Consider the following 20,571-nt stretch of genomic DNA (forward strand, 5'->3'; position numbering starts at 1 on the left):
GACGGAGTTTCGATAAAATAACACTGATTTCTTGCATTTTCATGTCTTTTTTCTAGGCAACCCCTTCTCAAATGATGCTGTGTCGGCGATGGAGCGGGCGCCATTTTATGATGTTTATCTTTTTTTCTCTTGGTTTTTTAGCTGCTCAAGCAAAAAGACAATCAACGGAAAGAGTTGATTGGCCTGTTATGCTTGCAGTTTTTGAAAAAATTCAAAAGATCGTTCAAGATAACAAGCTGACAATCCATGTTTCTTTATTTTTCGAAAATATACAAACTACTTTTTCGAGAAAAACAGAATTTAGAACTCATCAACCACAAATGATCTAGATATTTTTGAGTTAAACTTTCTCGATCATTATTCAACTAAGTTTTCGTGATTTCTGAAAAATTTACTGACTACCCACAAAAAATATCAAAAAATGAATTTCACATAGTATTGATTTTAAAAAATCACATTGCGAATGGTAAACTGAGAAATATTTTTTTCCAAGTTTTAGATTAACTAAATGCTCTGAATACTCGATAGAATTCATTTTCTAACTTTTGCACTCCTAAACTTTTTCTCAAAATTCCATAGAATTGGCTGGCACAGTATGTTTTTTTGAAAATGATAGACATATTTACAGTTTCCTACAGAATGATAAGAAATAAGATAACTGAACTTTATCCTAATTTAATAAACTATTTTCAAGCAACAAACGCGAGTAAAATTTTTGAAATAGCCAATATTTTTTTGTAAAATTGAAAATTTGTGGTCCTGTTAACTCTGATTTGTTTTGATTCTTGCATTGTTTTTGAAAACAATGATGTCAGAGAGTTTAGGAAAACTGGTGATTTGATGTGATTTACAATCTGATGACAAGGCTTACGCGCTCTCGGTGGGTCTAGAAAACCGGATCAGTCAAAAAGAAGAAGTCCACTAGGAAAGGACCTAACAAATCCAATTAGACGCCTCGTTTCTGTCCCAGATTGTGGACAGAAGGGGACAAAACAAAGGAAGAGAGGAAATGAGAAGATGAAAAAAGAGAAAAAAGAATGATCCACCCGTGTTTGTGAGAGGGTGGTGGTATGATAAATACTCCAAGTGGTACACCCAAAAAAAGAAAAAAATATATATGAGAAGATGTGAAAAAATTCTGTGAGGCAGAAAATATCATTGGTAACGACGAATTCGAGTTGTTGCTCAACAAGAGACAAATACGGAGAGAAGAAGCTCGGAGACTTGGCAAAAAACAAAAAAAAATGGAGAAGAAGGAAAAGGAATCGAGTTGCGAATTTGAGAAGACAAGCGTTCTGATATTATGTGTGAATGAGTAATTCTTAAAACTCGCCAAGAGAGTAAGCAGAACAATATTTCTTTGCGATGTGTGCGTTGAACACAAAATGTCTCCAAAACTCTATGGGCAGCGGTTATGCAAATCACTTGGTGCTTCCATTCTCTAATCTTGTTGTGAACACGTGAAGAACGAGGTAAATCTGAGAAAATTCAGAAACTATGAAACAATTTCTCAACTATGGAAAAATCGAGAAAGAAATGAGGATAAGAAGCAAATTTGGAAAAATAAATGAGAAAAGATGGTGAAATTATTCGATTACTTAAAATGGAAAGAGGCATTTCTCTGTCAAGAAGACAGAATATGGGAAAATAAGACAACAACGACGCAAAACAAAATTAACAATTAGTTTTCAGTTTTTAGCAGCACTTTTGTCTAGAACACAGCTTTTTGGAAAACATCTCTTCATTAAGACCTTAAAAGTCATTGGTCAGTTAAAGTTTACAACCAGAGAAGAAGGTTATAGATAAGAGAATAACAATTTAAAATCACAAGGGTATTGAACATCCCAGCTTTGAAAAAATGTAATGATTTTTAATTTGAAAATGATATATCGACTTATTCTGTATAAGTTGAAAAAATAAGCGCAATATAGCCCCTCTCTGGAGACATGTTTCTTTTTGTTTTAAATTCAGCAAACGGTTGCACGTAGTATCAGCTGGTTTGAAACCGTGTAATTTTATATTATAATGTCATATTTTAAAAGTTTATAGATACATCCGATAGATGGCAATTATGCTCTGCGTGACCATTTAGTTGATCACAATTTTTTTTTAATAGTGAAATCAACTTTTGATTGGTAATTCTTCAAGTTCGAAGTTTTTGAATTAAATATTTTATCATCAAAAATGATTTATCAAAATACTGGAAACAGTAAATTATAATATACAGTATTCAGGAAAATTATAAATTCTCTACACTTTAGCTCGACACCATCCTATTTTCTTCAAGTATTTTTTTGTTTAGGTAACTATTTATTTTAGAAATTAAAAAAAGATCCAACTTACTAAATTTTATAACTTCTTCACAATTATTCCTTGTTTTCTTAGTTCCCGTTCAGTTTTCCATTAACCAGAATTTTGTCTGAAACAAAATGAATTGAAAAATACCAAAAGAGAATGTGAATTTTTTGGAACAAGAATAATGGTAGAAAAGGCTCTTCTTCACCGAAATTGGATTTTCAACGACTGGTGACACAAAATTAACGAGCCATTAGTAGGGCAAAAAAAAGGCAAAAAAAGAATTAAAGATGATGAGATAGAGTGATGGAATGAGAAGAGAAGCCTTTCATTAAAAGATGCGTAATATGAATGACAGAAAGATGAACTCGAGTTCTTTTGAAACTTTCAAAAAGTTATTCAGAAGAAAAGTTAGCTTCAAAAAAAAACTATTACGAGTTAGTTGGTCACATGAGAACATTAAGAGACAATTGCGTCTGGAGCTGAAGAAGAGTTATGGGGTTGATGGGACGAAGATGTGGGGAAGGTTTTTTGGGATACAGAAAGTATGGATTCAAAATTTATTTCAGACTTAGGGGTTTTTGAACTTCTTTTTTAAAGATCATATCACATTTAAAATCAAAAACTAGAATTCATAGAATTAAAGTTGCCACAAAGTTTAAACATTCTTGTCAACAGGTGAAATGCTGCACGATTTTTCACTTGAATATTTGAGAAAAAATAAATTGTCCAAAATATACATTTTAGAAATTGATAAACTACTTTTATTTCTATGAATTATTCACAATTGTTGTTCACCCAAAACCCAATATTTTCACGAAAAACTGCATAGATAAAATTTTGTTTAGACATCTATCTGAATCTGCGACTGTTGAAAAAACAATTTAATAGTTCGAAATTATAAAGTCAGTTCAAGTTTGCACTTCGAAAGCAAACCTAATGTTGGATTTTTCAACTTTATAATATGGTTAACGAAAACTGTGTAGATTCTAAATATTGATGGATAGGTCTGCTCGTGAGTTATAATTATTTTTTAGGTAAATCCTGTTTAACCAGAGCAAATTGGTTTATTTTGATTACAAGTATTTTTGTTTTATAGTAAACTTCACAAATTCTCAATAACCCCCGATTTTTAGAAACCCAATATTTCAGAGAAAAAACAGGAGAGGATTTAAAAAAACGATTTGGGAGGTCGCTGGGATTAGTGTGAATATACAAAGCCGTTCGTCATTGTATTTTGTGTATTCCTCCGAGTTGAAAATCATAAAAACATGCAAGGATTTTTCTTGCAAGAAAGTAATGAGTATCTGTCAAAAAAAAAGGTTGGTAAGCAGCAAGAAGCAAAAATTGAGACTGGAAATGCTTGGAACGACCAGAAGAGGAGAGCATGTGGCCTTCAATGCATTCTTAATGAGCAGAAATGAAGAAAGTGAAAGAAATCAATCGAAAATCTGTCAGTTTTATTGCAGTTTTTCTAAACTTTTGAACCTATTAAGCTCAAAAAACAATGATCTTAGAGTCGGAAAAAAATGTTTGTAGTTTGGGGAACGTTTCCTGAAGGAAAACTATAAAAGTGGTAACCCACTCAGTTGAATCTTTTATGAATCTTCTCCAGTTCCAAAAGGTGCTGAAAGGGGTGCATTGTAACTTGCAGGTGCACAAAATAATTGCATGTGTAAAATATAAATAATTTAAAATATTCTAAAAGAAAAACAAATTTTCGTTTGAAAACTATCGAGTTGTTTGAAATTTCTATCAGAAAGGGCATCAAAAGTGATACAATAAAAATTGAGCACTTAAAAAAAATGAAGCTTTTCCATTCTAAGTTTTGGTAAATTGCCAAATTTACGAAAAGATTTGATTTTGAGAAGTTTCGAGTAAAGTTACATGCTTCAACCTTTATAATGGTAAAATATTCGTAAAAATGAGCATATTTAGTGGTCGTTTAGAATTTCTTCATTCTTAAATTTTTGTAGAAGCATCAGTTTTTAAAAACATTTATTTAACAATTTCTGTTCAAATAACAAATAATCAAAAATTCAAGTTTATTTTTTATTTTTCAAAAAGACAAACCAGGATGTGCAAAAAATGAATCAAAAGAAAAAACACTGTGAATGAGATGGACAAAAAATAAAATTGAATGGATTAAATTGCAATTCAGTTGAGGTTTTTGGGCGGAGAAAATTCGCGTTCAAAAGAGAAAAAACGAACGATGTGGTCTCTAGGTGTGACGTTAGAAAAACAGCTGCAACGCGAAAATATATCACACATTTGATGGGATGATTTAAGAAAAAAGAGTTATGGTTTTGTTATTGTGAAAGGAAACCCAACAGCTCGAGAAAGAGCAAGAAAGCAAAATTATTTGTTTGGATTCAAAAAAGCTCGTTTTTTCTCTTTACGTCTTCAACTGAAAAGAGGCAATTCAATTCCCAACGGTCATTGCCCTTCAAGAACAGAGAAAAAAGCGGAAGATAACAAAAATTGGAATGAAAATGAGAAAAAAGCAGACCAATATCGTAACCACTTTTAGATTACTATTTTCAGATGCTCTAATCTATAAACCGTATCGAAACAACACAGACGGAAATGAAAATGAAAACTTTTATTTTATTTTTAATCGTTCTCACATAACAACATGACTTTGAATTTTCAATTCAGAGAAACACGGAAAACTGAAAATGATTTTTTTTTTTGGAAAGACAGAAAAACGGGGAAAGAGGATCTAAACTAGTAGAGATATTTCGATTCAAAAAACATGTGGGAAAGGAGAAGGTAGAATAACAAATGAGAGGAAAAAGGATTGAATTAGGTTGGGAATCCACTTGGAATACTTGATTTTTGAATACTTAATTCTATCAACAGGAGATTTTTTTAAATAAAAACAACACAATTTAGAGTTTTCAAACCACATGTACACAGACATCGTTGTGTATTCACCGCACTTCCGATATCATGCACTGATTGGCAAAAGATCCGTACTTGCAGGAATCACAGACCAATCTAAAAATAGTCTAGCATGCAAAGCTAATATGGAAGTAAATAAATTTATGCTACTACTACGTTTCCATATCTACGTATAAGCTTTGGAAATAGTTTAACTAGAGAATCAGCAATATCAAAAAAAATATTTTCTGAATTTTGGTAACATAAATCGCGAAAACATCAGTATCAAAAAGTGAGGAATTTGCATAAATTGACCACTTCGAAAACATTGTGATATTCTCACAAAATCAATAGAACCGAAAGGTATCGGAGCTTCCTGGCAGCATTTTAGTGGTGTTTCATACATTTTTGATCTAGTTGGTTCCCTCTATATTACAGTATACCATAGACAACAACTTTGCATTGCATTGACACTCGATCAAATTTTAAAAAATGAAGTTAAAATGCATCTGATTAGAAATGTTTCTAGAATTATGAAAAACTAACATTTTATCAATTTTTAAGTGAAATAGAATTCAAGAATGTTTCAATGCTCGGAAGTTGTCTAGAAGCCCTAAATTTCGGAAAAGTTGGAAGTTGAAATGCCAAAAACTATGACTGAACCATGACATTTTAAAAATCCAAAAAAATTGTGAAGTATTTTTACCAAGCATTTTTTAAAGCATATTACAAAACTGATCAAATAATTTGAAAGCCATACGAATATTGATATATCTGTTGATGCTCTTAACTCTGTCGAATTTGACCTCAAAATTCTTGTATACCAGTTATCTATGATATTATTAGAACACATTTCCCAGGAAAATAAACGTATTAGAAAAATGACATCAAAACTTTGACACCTTCTGATTAGAAAAAAATATGTTGAGGCTGTCTTGGTTGTCTCGACGTACTATTCTATTCTGACAACAAATGGACAACGTCAACATGGAGGTTGTTGCAAATACACACACAAATGTAGAAGTTTTTCTCAAATTACCACAATTATATGGCAAATGAAGAAGAAGCAACAACAACAGCAGAAGGAAAAAGAGCAGAAACAGATGAATAGGTGCTAAAAGACTCTTTTTCCTTTTTCTATCCATCTGTTCAGATGAAGACAATGATGTGTGGGATGGTTCAGACATGAAAAGAGGAGGATAACTAATTATAGAATAAGAAAATGATGATACATTGACACCAACATATATGAAATGAGAAAAAAGTAAAAGAAAACACAAAATATTGATGAATTACCGAGTTTTCTTAGAGAATTCGAATTTTCAAAGAAATGTTGAATATAAATTAATGGGTACCTTTTCCTTATTTTAAATGAGGGGTTGGTGGCATTTTCTATGAAATATTTTACGTCAATCAACACTTGACAGATCAGTTGAAAAAATATTTGTAAATTCATTTTTCTTTTTGGAATCTGAATTGTAATTTTATTTTGAGGGGAAAAAAGGAAGGTTGCTCTTCTCGTCGTCATTATGATTTTCTCATATTCAAGCAGAAGCAGCAACAACAAGCACAGATTGGAACACAAGTTTTGAATAATATTATTCGTTGAAGAGAGAAGGAGCACATATTTATAGATGAGAGGTTCATATTGCAAGATTTGAAAAATAAACTTGATTCATCATATTTTTCTTTCAACTGTTTGCCAGAATAAAAACAAAAGATTATAAAGTTTTTATTCATCACACGTGGAAAATGGTAGGCAATTCAATAAAAGTGTAACAAAAAATTGGGGAATGCAACTAAATTCATCAGAAACTGAAGGCAAAAAAAAAGAGTATCTCGTATTTAATATCCATGACTGGTTTGGACTTTGGCTCTACATGTAAATAAATTCGGATATGTCAGGCTGAAGTATTTCGGCTCTCGCTAGAACCGCGTTGAACAGAGCATCGTTGGTCAGATCCAGGGATTTTCGGCATTCAGTTAAACTGAACGATTTGGATCGTGTTCCGCACTCTTTTTCGTCATTTCCGGGGCGACTAGCATCACGGACAAAAGCAATGAATGCAGCGGCAAGATTATCGAAATAGAGCATTATTTGAGTACAGAATCCAGAACGAACTGATTCTTCCATTGGAAGTAAATCCATTTGCTTTAGGAATGTATTCACTGATTCAAGAGTTCGGCAAGGTGACAGTTCTCTGGAATAATCAAAATTTTTTCTGGAGAATAAATTACCTAAATGTTTTATAAAAAATATAATGAATCTTCAATAATTTTCGAATTTCTATTGTAATGTTTTTCTGCTATAAAAATCAATAAATTATATTTAATTTCCTATGAAAATTATATTTATCGTTGGTGTAAATTAACTTTTTGATTTTTAAAATTTGTCATTTTTAGTTGCGCAACTAAAAACTAGTTGCAAATAATTGCTCTTTTTTAGGTTTTTTTCTAGGTTTTTTTTAACTTAAAAAACAGTTTTCACGAAATAGATCAAGTGAAAAAATCACTAAATGTTCAAATTCTCAAAATATATTTGATTGAATATTTTTATAAGTGATCGTTTTTATATAATCAACATACGAATGTTTTCTAGGAATTTGTTAAAAATTCAATTATTAACTATTACAGTACTTCCCAGATTTCGTTTTTTTGTCAACAATACGATACACGGTCTCGACACGACTATTTTTTGTTGAATGGAAAAAGTGTGAGCCTTGAAATAGTACTGTAAATTCAAACTTTTATTGCTGCGAAGTTTTCATAGATGTTTCATAGTTTTTCTATTTATCAAAAATGAGGTATTATTATTGTTATATTTGAGTTTTTTTAAATGTAAATAGAATTTTATCAAAAAATTTTAAAAATCTGATTTTGAAAATTCTGCAGTATTAAAAAGTTTCAAATTACAGTAAATTTTAAATCCGCGCACCTTGATCTTTTTTTTTCTTTTTCTCAAAAAAAAACAAACTTACATCTGTGGAATTTTTGTGTTCTTCGAAACCATCACGCCTGCATGTTCAAGAATCAACCGTACCCCTCGAGAATCATTTCGTGCTCGTAAAATTCGATGTTTTTGATATGAAGCTGACATACACACTGCTGACCGATCAATGTCGATGATACAAATAGGCCAAGGGCTTGATGTTCCGCTCATTATAACTGAAGGGAGTTCTGCCTGAAATAATGTTTTTTTAAAATAAAATAATTTGATGGTTTCACATACCCTTCGTACACCTTGTAATTTTAAATATGGATTATACTTGTGTCGGTAAGCTCTTAGACAACACCATTGATGTGCTTCAGGAACAAAAAATGCAAGAGTATAGAGGAGTCTGGCAACCAAAACATGATCCGATCCAATAATTACAGTATGACCCTGACTTTGCAAGCATCCGGAAATCGCTTTTGCGAGAAGTCGATTTTCGGAAATTGAAATTCCTCTATCCGTGAATAGTGTGTTCTTTATCTGAAAACGAATTACATTTTTTTGTGGTAGTTGAGTAAATCTTACCATTAAAGGTCGTTCCAGAGAAACAAGAGGAAATCTTTCGAGTGCAGAAAGAAGTGACAAGAGGCGAGAAAGTTCAGAAGTCACTCGAACCAGTACATCATCAGAATCTTCCTAAAATTTGATGCATTGTCGAAAGACTATAATTTACTATTCTAACCGAAAATAATGAGGCTTTCATTTTTGGAACAGAATCGCCAACCATTCTCTCAAACCATGAATGTCGATCCAAATACCATTCTTGTTTAAGATGTGACATAAGGAATGATATGGCATATGTAATAGTTGATCCTGATTTTGTTTGAACTGAGAAAATAAACGCCGCAACTAATAAGTGACGTGAGGGTGAAACAATCATCTTGTGTTGTAGAGGACATCGGGAATGTGGGGCACTGAAATCATAATAATTACTAAACTTTTTTTGTAGAATACTGCAATATTTGCGCCAAAAATACGGTAGTCGGTCTCGACACGAAAATTGTGTCAAAAGCGAAAAAAAGGTGTGCGCCTTTAAATATTTAAATTTTTTCTCACGATTTTTAAACGTTTCCCTTCTTATTGTTTCACTTAAGTTTTTCAATTAAAATGTATTTTTATAGAAAAATCTATGAAAAATTCGCAGCAGCATGAGTTATTACAGTACATTTTTAAAGGAGCATAAGTTTTCGTATTTAACAAAAATATAGTGTCGAGACCGAACACCGTATTTTTGTTGCTAAAATGGCAATATTTTGTGCCTGGTTAATAAGCTTACTTGCAAATAAGCTCAGCCAATACACATTTGGCAACAAAAGCTTCATCTGTTACATATGATTCTCCAAAATCAATCTGATCATCGAAGAAATCGAAAATATCTCTCGGTGGTGGAGTTTTTGTATGACCTCTTTCCTCTCGAAATTCAAAAACATTTGAATTGGGAGTCGATGTCATCATTCCAAATGCATCTTCATACTTTTTGATGTGATTCTTACAAGGAGGGCTTTGACACAAAGCAGATAAATCACTATGAGTTGACACACCAACTCCAGAATCAACACAAGATCGACGGAGTTCTGAAATTATAAACAACATTGAGATTATCAAAGAAATCTGAAACTCACCATCATCATTATTAATAGGCGACAGTCTGTCAAGTTCATAATGTTCGGTAAGATGTGCCACGCACGCAACGTTCGGAGCTGGCGTCGAGGTGGATGCAATTTTATCTCGAAGATACTCTGCGAGTTCTCTATCTTCTTCATTTGGATATTTACTTGCAAGCAGCTTCCCAAGATGGCCAGTATCATTTGGAGAGGGAGAAGCAAGTGTAAAGCTGGTTCCCAATCGTTCATCTTCCAAGAATTTACCTTCACAACAATGATCCAGTCCTTCATCTCTTAATGATTTTCCACTGCTTTCAGGACTTTCCATAATACGAGAATCATCCATTGTCAATGTTTTTGTACTTGTTGTAGCAGATTCAGTCATATATTCATCCAAATACTTGAGTGTTTTGTATTTATAGTCTCCAGCATTCATTAAATCGAAATCAGCAAATGAATCGACTAAATTGGCATCCAAACCATCGAGAATTGTTAATTCTGTCTGCAAAAATTAAAAATTTGATAGCTTTATCTGAATAAACTCACTTTTAATGGATCATCGATTTCTTCAAAAGACACCGATTGATTAGATCCTGAAGAATCCATTAAACTTTCAGCATCTGCAATTGATCCATCCTCTCCAGAAAGATTTACTGGTGAAATTGAAGTCGAAGGTGTCACATCCCAGACGAATTTCAGCTCCGGGCCAGTCATAAAGTCGAATTGCGACCAAACAATCTTCATTATTCCGCAGTTTTCACTCGTTTTGAGTGGCAGCAGTCTTCGTACAGCGTGATCTTTCTTTTGTTGCTGAAAAATTCATATTTCGAAACGTTCAATTATTTTATCTAATTATATATGTATAATCTACCTTGAATTTCAGTCTTTTAACAGCGGCAGAGTGCATTTTGGAAAATTTATAGTTTCTATTCTATTGGAAATGTTCATATTATTCGCCACAATATATAAATGATAAGATGCCAATGTGATAAGAACACAAAGGAAATGATACTCACGTCTTTAAGCGCATCGTATGTGGTAAAATATTCATCCGCTTCCATATGATAAATTTATACACAAAATTCTGCAATTTATGTCGTTTTCTTAGAGAAAGTGTAAATCGATTGTGAAATAGTAGCTTTTTGAAGGGAAAACTTGAAATAAATGAAGGGAAAGAACAAGGCAAACTGCTGTATTTACACAGGCAACAAACGAAAGAATTTTCCTGTAGGTTAACAACTGTCTCTACGTCTCCGTCTCCACGATCCTTACACTCTCATTAACTTAATGCGTTCACAATGGAAGAGCGATGGAAGGGAATAGATTGACTCATCAAAATGCGATTATTGATCGATGAATTGAACTTGTCAGCTGTTTTGTCGACCACGCGGCCGAAATTCAGATATTTCGGCCATTTCAGCTTCGATAGTTGTACAAAATGTCACGAGAATTTTTTTCGGCTTTCATCCGCGTTTGAGAAAATGATTATTGAAAGCGGTTTACAGTTTACAACTATTTATTCGATATATCAACATATTTGTGTCGGGTGATTATTTACAATTCGTGGGTTTTAGTGAGTACTGGAATCATGAAATGAGATGCGATCAAATGTTATCCATGTTAAAAGCCTTGAAATCGCCGTTGCGAATGCGGTTGAGACGAGTTGGGTTAATTGCAAAACGGCATCTTTTATCGATTTTCTTACTGATGACATCCCTGAAATGTTTAGTTACATAGCATATTTAATAATGATCGCACTAACTAACCTCAATGCTGGTGACAATTGATCAACCATTACAGAAACGGCATCGAATGGTTGCATAAGCATGTCCAGACTAAGCCATCCACTCAAGGCACACTTGCTGTTGAGTCGCTTGGTGACACATGGGAGAGTACATTGCAGAGAGTTACAAAGTTCTCCAAGATGATCAGCAACAATAAATACATTACCTCCAACTGTAGCAGCGAATTTAATGTTAGAATCTTGAGCGAAAGCAGTTAGGTTTGAACGAGCATAGCATTCTTTGTCGCAGCCTGAAAACGATTTTTTGATGGTGGGCAATTTTTCAGAAAAAAAATTACCTGACATGATATCATCAACGACAGGGTTGAGACACGACTCCATTCGCTCAAACAGAACGTGCTTTGTGGCACACATATATTCAACACTGCTGCTGGCTTTTGCGAAGAGCTTGTTGTGATCACAGTACTGTTCTTTCTTCAGACAAGTGATAGCCTGTGCATGATGACCACAGACTTTGCGAGCTTGATGTACAACATTCTTCATGTTCCACAGAGACGTCGTAGAATTGATGAACGGGTCGATGCACTTTCGCATGCAATATGGAACTCCAAGAGCGCGGAAAATTGTGTCGACGTCGAGGGCTGAAGTGAAACTTTAATCTTAAGCACACAATAATCTAGTTTTTTACCTTGTTCTTCGTGTGGCACGACATCTTTGTCGTCGTGTACCGATTCGATGGCACCATTTACACACGAGAAGAACAGAAAGATGGCGGGAAGGAAGAAGGCGAGATGGAGATGGCGCATCTGGAATTATGTAGAAGTTTTTTTTCCGAAATGGGGGTTAGATATTAAGCAGTTTGAAAGTGGTCTAAAAGCTTTCGAAAACTTTTATAAGCTTTCAAGAAGGTCATATAAGGAAAAGAACAGCTAGGTAGAAATGAAGTGGGTAACTGATATAGCCGAAACTTTACATAATTTATAAAATGAAAATTTATCAAAACTGACAAATGAAAATAAAACAAAATCCGAATTCTTTATGCGACTTTTCTGATTTCAAAATTTAGCGCGTCAATAGAAAAGTTAGATCGGCGGGAAAAAACAATTTCCAAACTACGGTTTTGATGGAGGTCTCGAAGCGAATACCGTACCCGGCAAGATTTACGCAGGTGGTCCGAGCCATTCATTTTTTTCTTTTTCAAATGTGAATTGCTTTGTTGAGAACCTGCAGAAAATCTTCATGTTTGGACGAAGTATTGACTTTTAGAATGTTTTTGTTCAGTATTTTAACCCTCTTCCAATATTGCGCTGCCATAATTTCGATTCATGCGATTTTGGCCGATGTAAAACCTTCATCAAAATTTCAACAATTATTATTGTAATCTTTAAAACTTCTCAATTCCTTTTTTTAATATTTATTTGTTTTCTCATATTTTAATTCAAGTTGTGCTCGATTTTCTTTGACTAACAGAAATTCCCGCTTTTCGGCACACATTTCCCGCAAACATCACATTCTACGCCATTTTTTTTGGCGCGTATCCGGCCTGTAGAGAATTCAAAATTGAATCGTCTCCCCTTCATTTGTTTCTTCATGTTTCAAGCTTTTTTCCCCAATTTTTATGTATCTGTTTCAGATAGTGAAAGATGGCGGCAATTCACATCAATCACGATGTCTTCAATAAGTATCATACTAACGGGAAACTTCGACTTACAACAGGCTATGTTCAGGTAAAGAAATCAATGTAGAAAACCAGGAAATTTAATTTTGATGAATTTTCAGGAGGCTATCGAAAACAATGGATATCCTGGACATGATGGAATCGTTCAAGTTTTGGTACTTTTGACTAATTCAAAAGTTTCGCAATAATTCGATAATTTTCAGAAAGGCAAAGTAGAGCAAGGAGAGCAACTTGGTCACGCATTCACTTTCAGAATTCGTATCTCAGACGGTGTTTTCCAATACAGTAAGTGAGTTTGTTATACTCTGATATTTATTTATGCTTTGAAGATGCGCTCATGTCCGCTGATATCGATGACCAAATCAAACGTGAAGTTGAGCATCTTGTTGAGGGAACAATTATCGCTCTTACTAAATTTGAAATCTACGACCAAGGGTGAGATTATAACATTATTGAGTCCTTCAATGTATTTTTCAGAGAAGGTGCTAAGAATTGCTTCCTGATCAAAGGATACAAAATTCTTTCTCGCTATCATCAGGTTTTGACCTCTCCAGAAGTCAAGCCAAGATCTCATTCTGGCAAACCTGATGAGCACAAAGGCTATAGACCAAATATTATCATCGAAGATGTTTGGCCTGAAGCTGAAGGAATGGCTGCTGATTACCAGGAGAATATGGCAAATCCACCAGCAGCAAAAGCGCCGAAAAGAGAATTCGGAGAAGGTAAAATCTAAGAGTTGTAATGTGTGTAATTCGAGTTTTCAGAAGCCTCATACAATCGTGCCGCTGCTCCAGAGGCTACACGCGCTCGAGCTGTTCCACCACCAGCACGCCGTACCGCGTCGAACACAGAAAGAGGCGTGATGCCTATTGCAATGGTTACACCGTACGTATCGAATTTCAAAATTCACGGAATGGTATCACGCAAGGAGGAAATTCGTACTTTCCCAGCGAAAAACACGAAAGTGTTCAACTTTGAAATAACCGATTCAAACGGAGATACAATCAGATGTACCGCATTCAACGAGGTTGCTGAGTCCTTGTACACCACAATCACCGAGAATCTTGTTAGTATTATTTTAATCGGATTATGCATAATAATTAATTTAATATTTTCAGTCTTATTATTTGTCTGGTGGATCAGTCAAACAAGCAAATAAGAAGTTCAACAATACTGGACACGACTACGAGATCACACTTCGCAGCGATTCTATCGTTAGTAAATTTAAAGCGATTCATCATAGCTAAAATATTAAATTTTCAGATTGAAGCTGGAGGTGAATTGCTTGCTGCTCCAAAGCTCATACTCAAACGAGTGAAGCTAGGTGAAATCGCTGGATATGCTGGACAACTGATTGACGTTCTCGTCGTGGTTGAAAAGATGGATCCAGAGGCTACCGAATTCACTTCAAAGGCTGGAAAATCTCTGATCAAGCGAGAAATGGAGTTGATTGACGAGTCTGGAGCACTTGTTCGATTGACACTTTGGGGAGACGAAGCAACAAAAGCACTTGTTGATGACTATGTTCAAAAAGTAATCGCATTCAAAGGTGTTATTCCAAGAGAGTTTAATGGAGGATTCTCTTTGGGAACTGGGTCAGCAACTCGTATTATTTCGGTGCCAGAAATCGCTGGAGTGTCTGAACTCTATGATTGGTACGCAAACGTGAAACCAACCACTGAAGTTAAGATGATGAGCCAAGCTGCTGGAGGATCCAATGAAGCTCCACGTACTATTGCAGGACTCCAAGAAATGCAATTTGGAAAGGATTCCGACAAGGGAGATTACGCAACTGTCAAAGCAATGATTACCAGAGTAAATCCTACGAATGCTCTTTATAGAGGATGCGCTTCAGAGGGTTGCCAAAAGAAACTTGTGGGAGAAAATGGTGACTACAGATGCGAAAAGTGCAATAAGAACATGAACAAGTTCAAGTGGCTGTACATGATGCAGTTTGAACTTTCGGACGAAACCGGACAGGTCTATGTCACAGCTTTCGGAGATAGTGCTGCGAAGATTGTTGGAAAATCAGCTGCGGAGCTTGGAGAATTGCACGATGAAAGCCCAGATGAGTACAACGCTATTTTCGAACGCCTTCAGTTTGTTCCAAAGATGTGGAGACTTCGTTGCAAGATGGATTCGTACAATGTAGCTTTATTTCTTGAAGATCCGTTATGATTGTTTTCTTTATAGGAAGAAGTTCGTCAGAAGATGACTGTCTATGGTGTGGATGATGTCAATCAGGACAAGTACATCGAAAATCTGAAGCAAATGATCGAGCAGATGCAACAAATGAGTGACTACTAAATGTTCTGTTTTTTATTACATCGTGCCGATCTCGACTGTTTCATTTAAATCTAAAAAAACCTAAATATTATTAAAACCTTTTTTGAGCCTAAAGTTATCACATGTCTCACATCCACAATCGCTGATTTTGTACAATGTTTTTCATCTCATTTACTAGCGAATAAACTATACGATGTGAGCCTATCTTTGAGTGCCAGGTGACCTCGAGATGTGTTCTGAAGTGACAGCATTGGGTCGTTGCAGCGTCCTTGAGAGCGGGTGACTGCCCGACAACAAATGGCCTTGGGTTGCCACATTTATCCTACGTCTCTCTGCCCACGACCACATTTTCCATTGCTAACCCGCAGGTTCGTGGGCAGCCAGCGAGCTCTTTGAGCTCTCTTCGTCTATTTCTCTCTAACGCTGTCTTTTTTTTTGTCTTATTTTCCATGAAAGACATTGGCGGATTAGTGGAAAAGACTAGTGACTTTCATTTACAGAAACGTCTTTTATCACCTGTTTTGATTTTCCAAAAAAATAAATTCCGTAATGATTTTATTATGTTTCCAAACAGTTGCAATTTGAACACTCCTTTCAAATTGTTCGTCCAAACTAAGCCGTGCTGAAAGAAAATTTCCGTCTTATATTTTGAGTGTAGCTTTTCTGTTGCAGTTGTTAAGATTTGTCGATGCAATTTAGGGTTATGCAGCTGACCTTATGGAGTGTCTGGGAGAGCACACACAAATGCGTTCCCAACAGAAGGTGTTCTCCGTGTCTATTCCCAATAAAGGTCATCTCCATATGCTCATCCCGTTTCTTTTCACCTAATACGTTTATTCGCAACCTTTTCTAGTTATCTTCAAAAAAAAAAGGTTCACGAATTGTTTTCCTCAATTTAGAGTTTAGTGGTGTCACAGTATCCCATCTCGGTTTTTTATTTGAAAATTGTGGGAATTTAATTCGAATTTGCTACCCAGGAAAAATGTCTGGAAATTCCCGGATTAAGCTGGAATGGGACACTCTGACACCACCCGTCTCCCATTTTATTTTCAATTTCTAAAAGTAAAATAGCATTTTCAGATCAGTGACAGTCATGTTGGCAGCTAATGGCCCCCGAACTGCGAAAATCAGCCGAGATGTAAGTTTGGTTTGAATTAGCGCCAAGTGCAATATTCCAATGGAGCACAGTTGTTGATGGTCACTGTACCTTTGAAACGGCGTTTTGCGGTTTTCGAAACTCCCCGATGATTGGCGTTGACTATCTTAAACAAAATGAAACAAGATTAATAAATTTATGTGTCTTTTGTATTCTTTAAACGTTTTTCGTCTTTAAAAATTAAGGAGTTGTCAGGTTTTTGAACGCAGCTCCGCCTATTTTTTCAAAATCACATTCTCGAGTTTCGAAAAACATGTGAGATCTCTTTTTTTGACTTTTCAATTTTATTTTGGGTCAGATTTTTTTGATTTTCACTTCTCATGCGCCATTTTTCGACCTTTTCATTAATATTTTTTCAGGTTAGCAACTACATTATCACCTTGGTTCTTGAAAGAAGTGATGATCTCATCAAAAATTCATATCGCCGGTTGACAACTGAAAATGTCGCCAGGAATGAGCATTGGGCTCGAATCGCTGATAAAGTAACTGAAAAATTCGATATTCCAGCTGAAATGGAACGAGTCAAGTCGCATTTTCACAATCGAAAAAAGGTTCTATTGGCGAGAATAAAAGACGAGTTGAAGTATGAAAATTTTTCATTTTTTAAAGGTTTCTGTAATGATCATCTTTTCTTCAGAACTATTCCAAGCTCTAATCAAATGTCCACTGATGAAAAGATGGAAGAACTCGTACGTCGGAGAATTTGTATCGGAGAGTATGATGAACAACTTGCCAGAGTTTGCCTTGACATAGAAGATGAAGAAAAAGGAAGAACGGAACAATTTGGGAATGAACAAATTCAGCAACCGATGACAAATTTGTTCACTGAAACAAGTCATCAATCTCTTTTGTAAGTTTATTTATTCATTTTTGCTCGTTGAAATTAAAATTGTTTTTCAGAAGTCAGTTGCTAACTTCATCGGCGTCACAATCAAAAAGTGAAATACCGATTTCGATGTCATCGCCTATGGAATCAGCTTCAAGCAAAGATTCTGAGCCACAAGCTGTTATCTCTTTACCAACTTTAGGTGCAACTCGCGCCCCTCTTCTCAGTAAACTTTTATCTGATCCTTCAACATCGAAAGAAAATGGATTTTTGTTGCGAAAAGAGCCTGTGAGATTGGCGAGAGCACCATCAGCAATTCGGAATCCGAATGTTAGCAATTATGATAGGAAACGTCGTGCAGCAAGTCCATATGAAAAGAGCAATCGTTTATCGGTGCTACCCAGTCCTCAAAACCAATATCTCTCACATTTGATCGTTGATGTTTCATCTCCTCAAGAACTTAAAAGACTATTATCGGTTTTGGTAAGTACTTTTTATAAAAATTATTATTTTTGGTTCCAATTTTGGAATTGGATCGAAATAAGATTGTCATGCTCTTCATTTCTCTAAAAGTTATTTCTAAATGTTTTCTGTTTTTTCATTCATTTTCGTCTTCATTCAGTGACATCTTCTTTGAAGAATAAAAATTTAGTTGGTAGCACCCTTCAATTCACGCTCACAATCGCCGAAACATTGCGTGAAATTAGAGTTTCCGACTGTGAGCGCAGGCAGAGAAATAGTGAGCGAAGAGACATTGGAGAAGTAACAGGGTGAAGAGCGGTGCGCGAGCGTGTGCGCGTTGCGTGTGTGTGTTGAGTGTAGCTTTTTGTGAGCTTTTCGCTTGAAATTATTTGATTCTAACTATTATAAGCTAAATCAGGTAGCAAATGAAGGCAGAATAAGTTTCATGTTAGTTCAAAACGAAATTTTAAAAAAATTTATAATTTTCAGATTGATCATGGATTCTCTCGATTTCAGCACATCGGAAGTTCGGATATGGTGGCATCGTCTATCAGAACTGGTCAGTGTAAAAAACTTCCCAAATTGTCTTTAAAAAGCGAATTCGTCACAATCAAAAAAGTTTCCGTTTTTTTTTGTTGATTCTCAGTATTTTTCAGATAAAACTGAAAATAAAACATCGCAAAATCGAGAAAAATGAAAGAAATGTCCGAAAAAAAGTCGAGAAAACTATTGTTTTATCCAAAATATGTTGATTTCGATGAGAAAAATAAGAAACTTCTTTTAAAAAATAAAAAAAATCGGAAATTATGAACAATTCTTTATTTTTTAAAAGAAAAATTTAGGTTTTTTTAACAACGAAAATTGAAAAATCGATAAATCAATATATTCTTTTTCGGATTTTTTTCGAATTTCGGAAAATCGATTAAAAAACGAAACAAAAACGAGAAAATTAGATTCACTAAAAAAAGAAGAAATTTCGTTTAAAAAATTTAAAAAATGACCGAAAAACGGAAATTGAGAGATGAAACTAACAATTTTCCTATTTCTCATCAGAAAATTATCACATTAATTTAATTGCAGCTGTTATTTAAATTAAATAAAACATTTTAACCGTTTTTTCAGGTATACCTCGAGCGCCTAGACTCGATACGGTAGAATATTCCAACTATGAACATGAACCTGAAACAGATGAGATTTCTCGAGATGGAACACCATTTTGGTCAACACCAATTCCACCAACTAACAAAGAATTGCCGGTTTCCCCTGTATCACAATTGGACATGACGAATTCAATCAAGAGCAGGTAGAATTAATAAATTAGAATTTTCATTTCATAATTTTTTTTCAATTTCAGAGTGGAACGTGTTGATGTAGAAGTTAAACTGGAACCTTGCAATGACGAAGATGATGAATTTAGTGAAGAAGTTGATGAACAAACTGCTGAATTGGAAGAACAACTAGCAACTGAAGCTATACGGACTGGTTTGGCACTTTTTGGAAAAGTTTCCCCATCTCCAAAACGAATGAAATCATGTGGAAGTTCTGGAAGTGTTTGTGGAGATGTAGTCACAGCGATTTGTGAGATTTGTGGAATTGGAATTCGCCTGAATTCTGGTGGTTCTAAATGGAATTTCTTTGAACACGTAATGATGAAACACTCCACTCATAAACCATTCAAATGTTCCCAATGTCCATATCAAGCTGTACGAAAAGTTCGTGTAAAGCAGCACGGACAATCACAACACAATTCGGAACACGAACCTGTGAATATGATGTGAGTTTTTATTTTGAATTTAAAAAATTTTAAAAAAATTATTTTTTAAAGATTTTAAAAATTGTGCGACAGCTCTTTTTTAGTTGAATCACTAATTCACTGAGATTATTTTTTTTTATCTAATCTCACTCGAAAAGCATGAAAGCCGGTTTCTGTTTTAATTGTATAATTATTTTAAAATGTACGCAATTTGTTTTATAAATTACGAAAATTGCTACTAATGTTGCAGCTGCACCGCAAGATTTTTTTTTTCCATTCTATTTAAAATGGTAATTTTATCCAAATGTGAGGATAAGCCAAAAATTTATTTTTGGCATAAACCCGCAAAAATAGATTTGAAATTTTGAATAAAATGTAAATTTTAGAAATTTTTTTTTCTAGATCATATTTTAGACTAAAAATGTTTCAAAAGAGCATATTTAATTTTTTTTTTAAATTCAATTCTGTCGCAAGATCGCTCCATTAAAAAAAATTAAAAATGTTTGAATAAAATCCAATTCAGACGATGTCCATTTGAAAACTGAATTTAATTCGTTTCATTCCAAAATAAAAAAATCTTACAAAGTCAATTTTTTTCAGAACACCAGAAGTACGAAAAGAATGGCTGGATACAATGGCAAAGTGTTTCCCGAATCATCAATATGGAAAAGAAGCAAAAATTTAATAGTTTCTTTAAATTTTTTTCGTTGATATTTATAATATTTTCTTTTAATTTTAAGTTTTACAACGCAAATTTTGTTCTTACTCGATTTTCAATAAAATCGTCGGTCTTTTTATTATTTGTGGTAATTTCTTTTTTCTTATTTAAATAGTTATTTCTATTTCTGAATATCTTTATCGTGCTCTTGTAATTCCTAATAATATAAATAAT

The 20,571-nt window shown here is 34.3% G+C and overlaps 4 protein-coding genes and 1 non-coding gene across 7 annotated transcripts; 3 read left to right on the top strand and 2 right to left on the bottom strand.

The window, feature by feature from the left end:
* Positions 1–2,499: 2,499 nt before the first annotated feature.
* On the top strand, positions 2,500–2,596 carry R153.6. Its single transcript, NR_051357.1, has one exon. It is a non-coding gene; the product is annotated as an Unclassified non-coding RNA R153.6 (non-coding RNA).
* A 4,298-nt stretch (positions 2,597–6,894) lies between these two features.
* Positions 6,895–10,858, bottom strand: alfa-1 (ALS/FTD Associated gene homolog). 2 transcript variants are annotated; one of them, NM_063203.6, is made up of 9 exons: positions 10,646–10,836; positions 10,321–10,584; positions 9,793–10,276; positions 9,447–9,744; positions 8,853–9,084; positions 8,696–8,806; positions 8,408–8,650; positions 8,157–8,359; positions 6,895–7,379 (listed from the first exon to the last, which is right to left on the bottom strand). In NM_063203.6, the coding sequence occupies exons 1-9, from the start codon at positions 10,679–10,681 to the stop codon at positions 7,055–7,057; spliced, it is 2,196 nt and encodes a 731-aa protein (NP_495604.1). In that variant the 5' UTR covers positions 10,682–10,836; the 3' UTR covers positions 6,895–7,054. The 2 variants fall into 2 exon arrangements, with proteins under 2 accessions (NP_495604.1, NP_495603.1); NM_063202.9 differs by having other exon boundaries at positions 6,898–7,379; positions 10,791–10,858.
* A 417-nt stretch (positions 10,859–11,275) lies between these two features.
* Positions 11,276–12,324, bottom strand: F18A1.7 (Chondroitin proteoglycan 4 domain-containing protein; the record flags this gene model as incomplete). Its single annotated transcript, NM_063204.10, has 4 exons — positions 11,276–11,490; positions 11,541–11,808; positions 11,857–12,159; positions 12,207–12,324. 4 exons carry the CDS (start codon positions 12,322–12,324, stop codon positions 11,379–11,381), a joined length of 801 nt encoding a protein of 266 aa, NP_495605.2. The 3' UTR covers positions 11,276–11,378.
* Positions 12,325–13,151: 827 nt separating this feature from the next.
* Positions 13,152–15,680, top strand: rpa-1 (putative replication factor A 73 kDa subunit). Its single transcript, NM_063205.7, has 9 exons — positions 13,152–13,245; positions 13,298–13,351; positions 13,400–13,481; positions 13,526–13,631; positions 13,674–13,918; positions 13,961–14,262; positions 14,315–14,410; positions 14,460–15,344; positions 15,390–15,680. Exons 1-9 carry the CDS (start codon positions 13,162–13,164, stop codon positions 15,501–15,503), a joined length of 1,968 nt encoding a protein of 655 aa, NP_495606.1. The 5' UTR covers positions 13,152–13,161; the 3' UTR covers positions 15,504–15,680.
* A 156-nt stretch (positions 15,681–15,836) lies between these two features.
* lir-2 (C2H2-type domain-containing protein) lies at positions 15,837–20,479 on the top strand. Of its 2 annotated transcripts, NM_001393121.1 has the most exons (8): positions 15,837–16,620; positions 16,998–17,221; positions 17,276–17,488; positions 17,539–17,947; positions 18,416–18,485; positions 19,049–19,229; positions 19,281–19,700; positions 20,280–20,479. In NM_001393121.1, exons 1-8 carry the CDS (start codon positions 16,576–16,578, stop codon positions 20,362–20,364), a joined length of 1,647 nt encoding a protein of 548 aa, NP_001379583.1. In that variant the 5' UTR covers positions 15,837–16,575; the 3' UTR covers positions 20,365–20,479. The 2 variants fall into 2 exon arrangements, with proteins under 2 accessions (NP_001379583.1, NP_001022098.1); NM_001026927.3 differs by lacking the exon at positions 15,837–16,620 and having other exon boundaries at positions 16,974–17,221; positions 20,280–20,475.
* Positions 20,480–20,571: the final 92 nt, after the last annotated feature.

Source organism: Caenorhabditis elegans, chromosome II (assembly GCF_000002985.6).
Source record: "Caenorhabditis elegans chromosome II".
Lineage (NCBI taxonomy): Eukaryota > Metazoa > Nematoda > Chromadorea > Rhabditida > Rhabditidae > Caenorhabditis > Caenorhabditis elegans.

Excerpts from the sequence above, each read along its gene's own strand:
- rpa-1 (NM_063205.7), top strand. The coding sequence starts at position 13,162 with ATGGCGGCAATTCACATCAATCACGATGTCTTCAATAAGTATCATACT. Across the intron at positions 13,482-13,525 it reads AGACGGTGTTTTCCAATACA|ATGCGCTCATGTCCGCTGAT; the intron begins GTAAGTGAGTTT and ends TATGCTTTGAAG. Across the intron at positions 15,345-15,389 it reads GCAAGATGGATTCGTACAAT|GAAGAAGTTCGTCAGAAGAT; the intron begins GTAGCTTTATTT and ends TTTTCTTTATAG.
- alfa-1 (NM_063202.9), bottom strand. The coding sequence starts at position 10,835 with ATGGAAGCGGATGAATATTTTACCACATACGATGCGCTTAAAGAC. Across the intron at positions 8,807-8,852 it reads TGAAAGCCTCATTATTTTCG|GAAGATTCTGATGATGTACT; the intron begins GTTAGAATAGTA and ends ATCAAATTTTAG. Across the intron at positions 8,651-8,695 it reads CTCTGGAACGACCTTTAATG|ATAAAGAACACACTATTCAC; the intron begins GTAAGATTTACT and ends ATTCGTTTTCAG.
- lir-2 (NM_001393121.1), top strand. The coding sequence starts at position 16,576 with ATGTTGGCAGCTAATGGCCCCCGAACTGCGAAAATCAGCCGAGAT. Across the intron at positions 17,222-17,275 it reads AGAATAAAAGACGAGTTGAA|AACTATTCCAAGCTCTAATC; the intron begins GTATGAAAATTT and ends TCTTTTCTTCAG. Across the intron at positions 18,486-19,048 it reads GGCATCGTCTATCAGAACTG|GTATACCTCGAGCGCCTAGA; the intron begins GTCAGTGTAAAA and ends CCGTTTTTTCAG.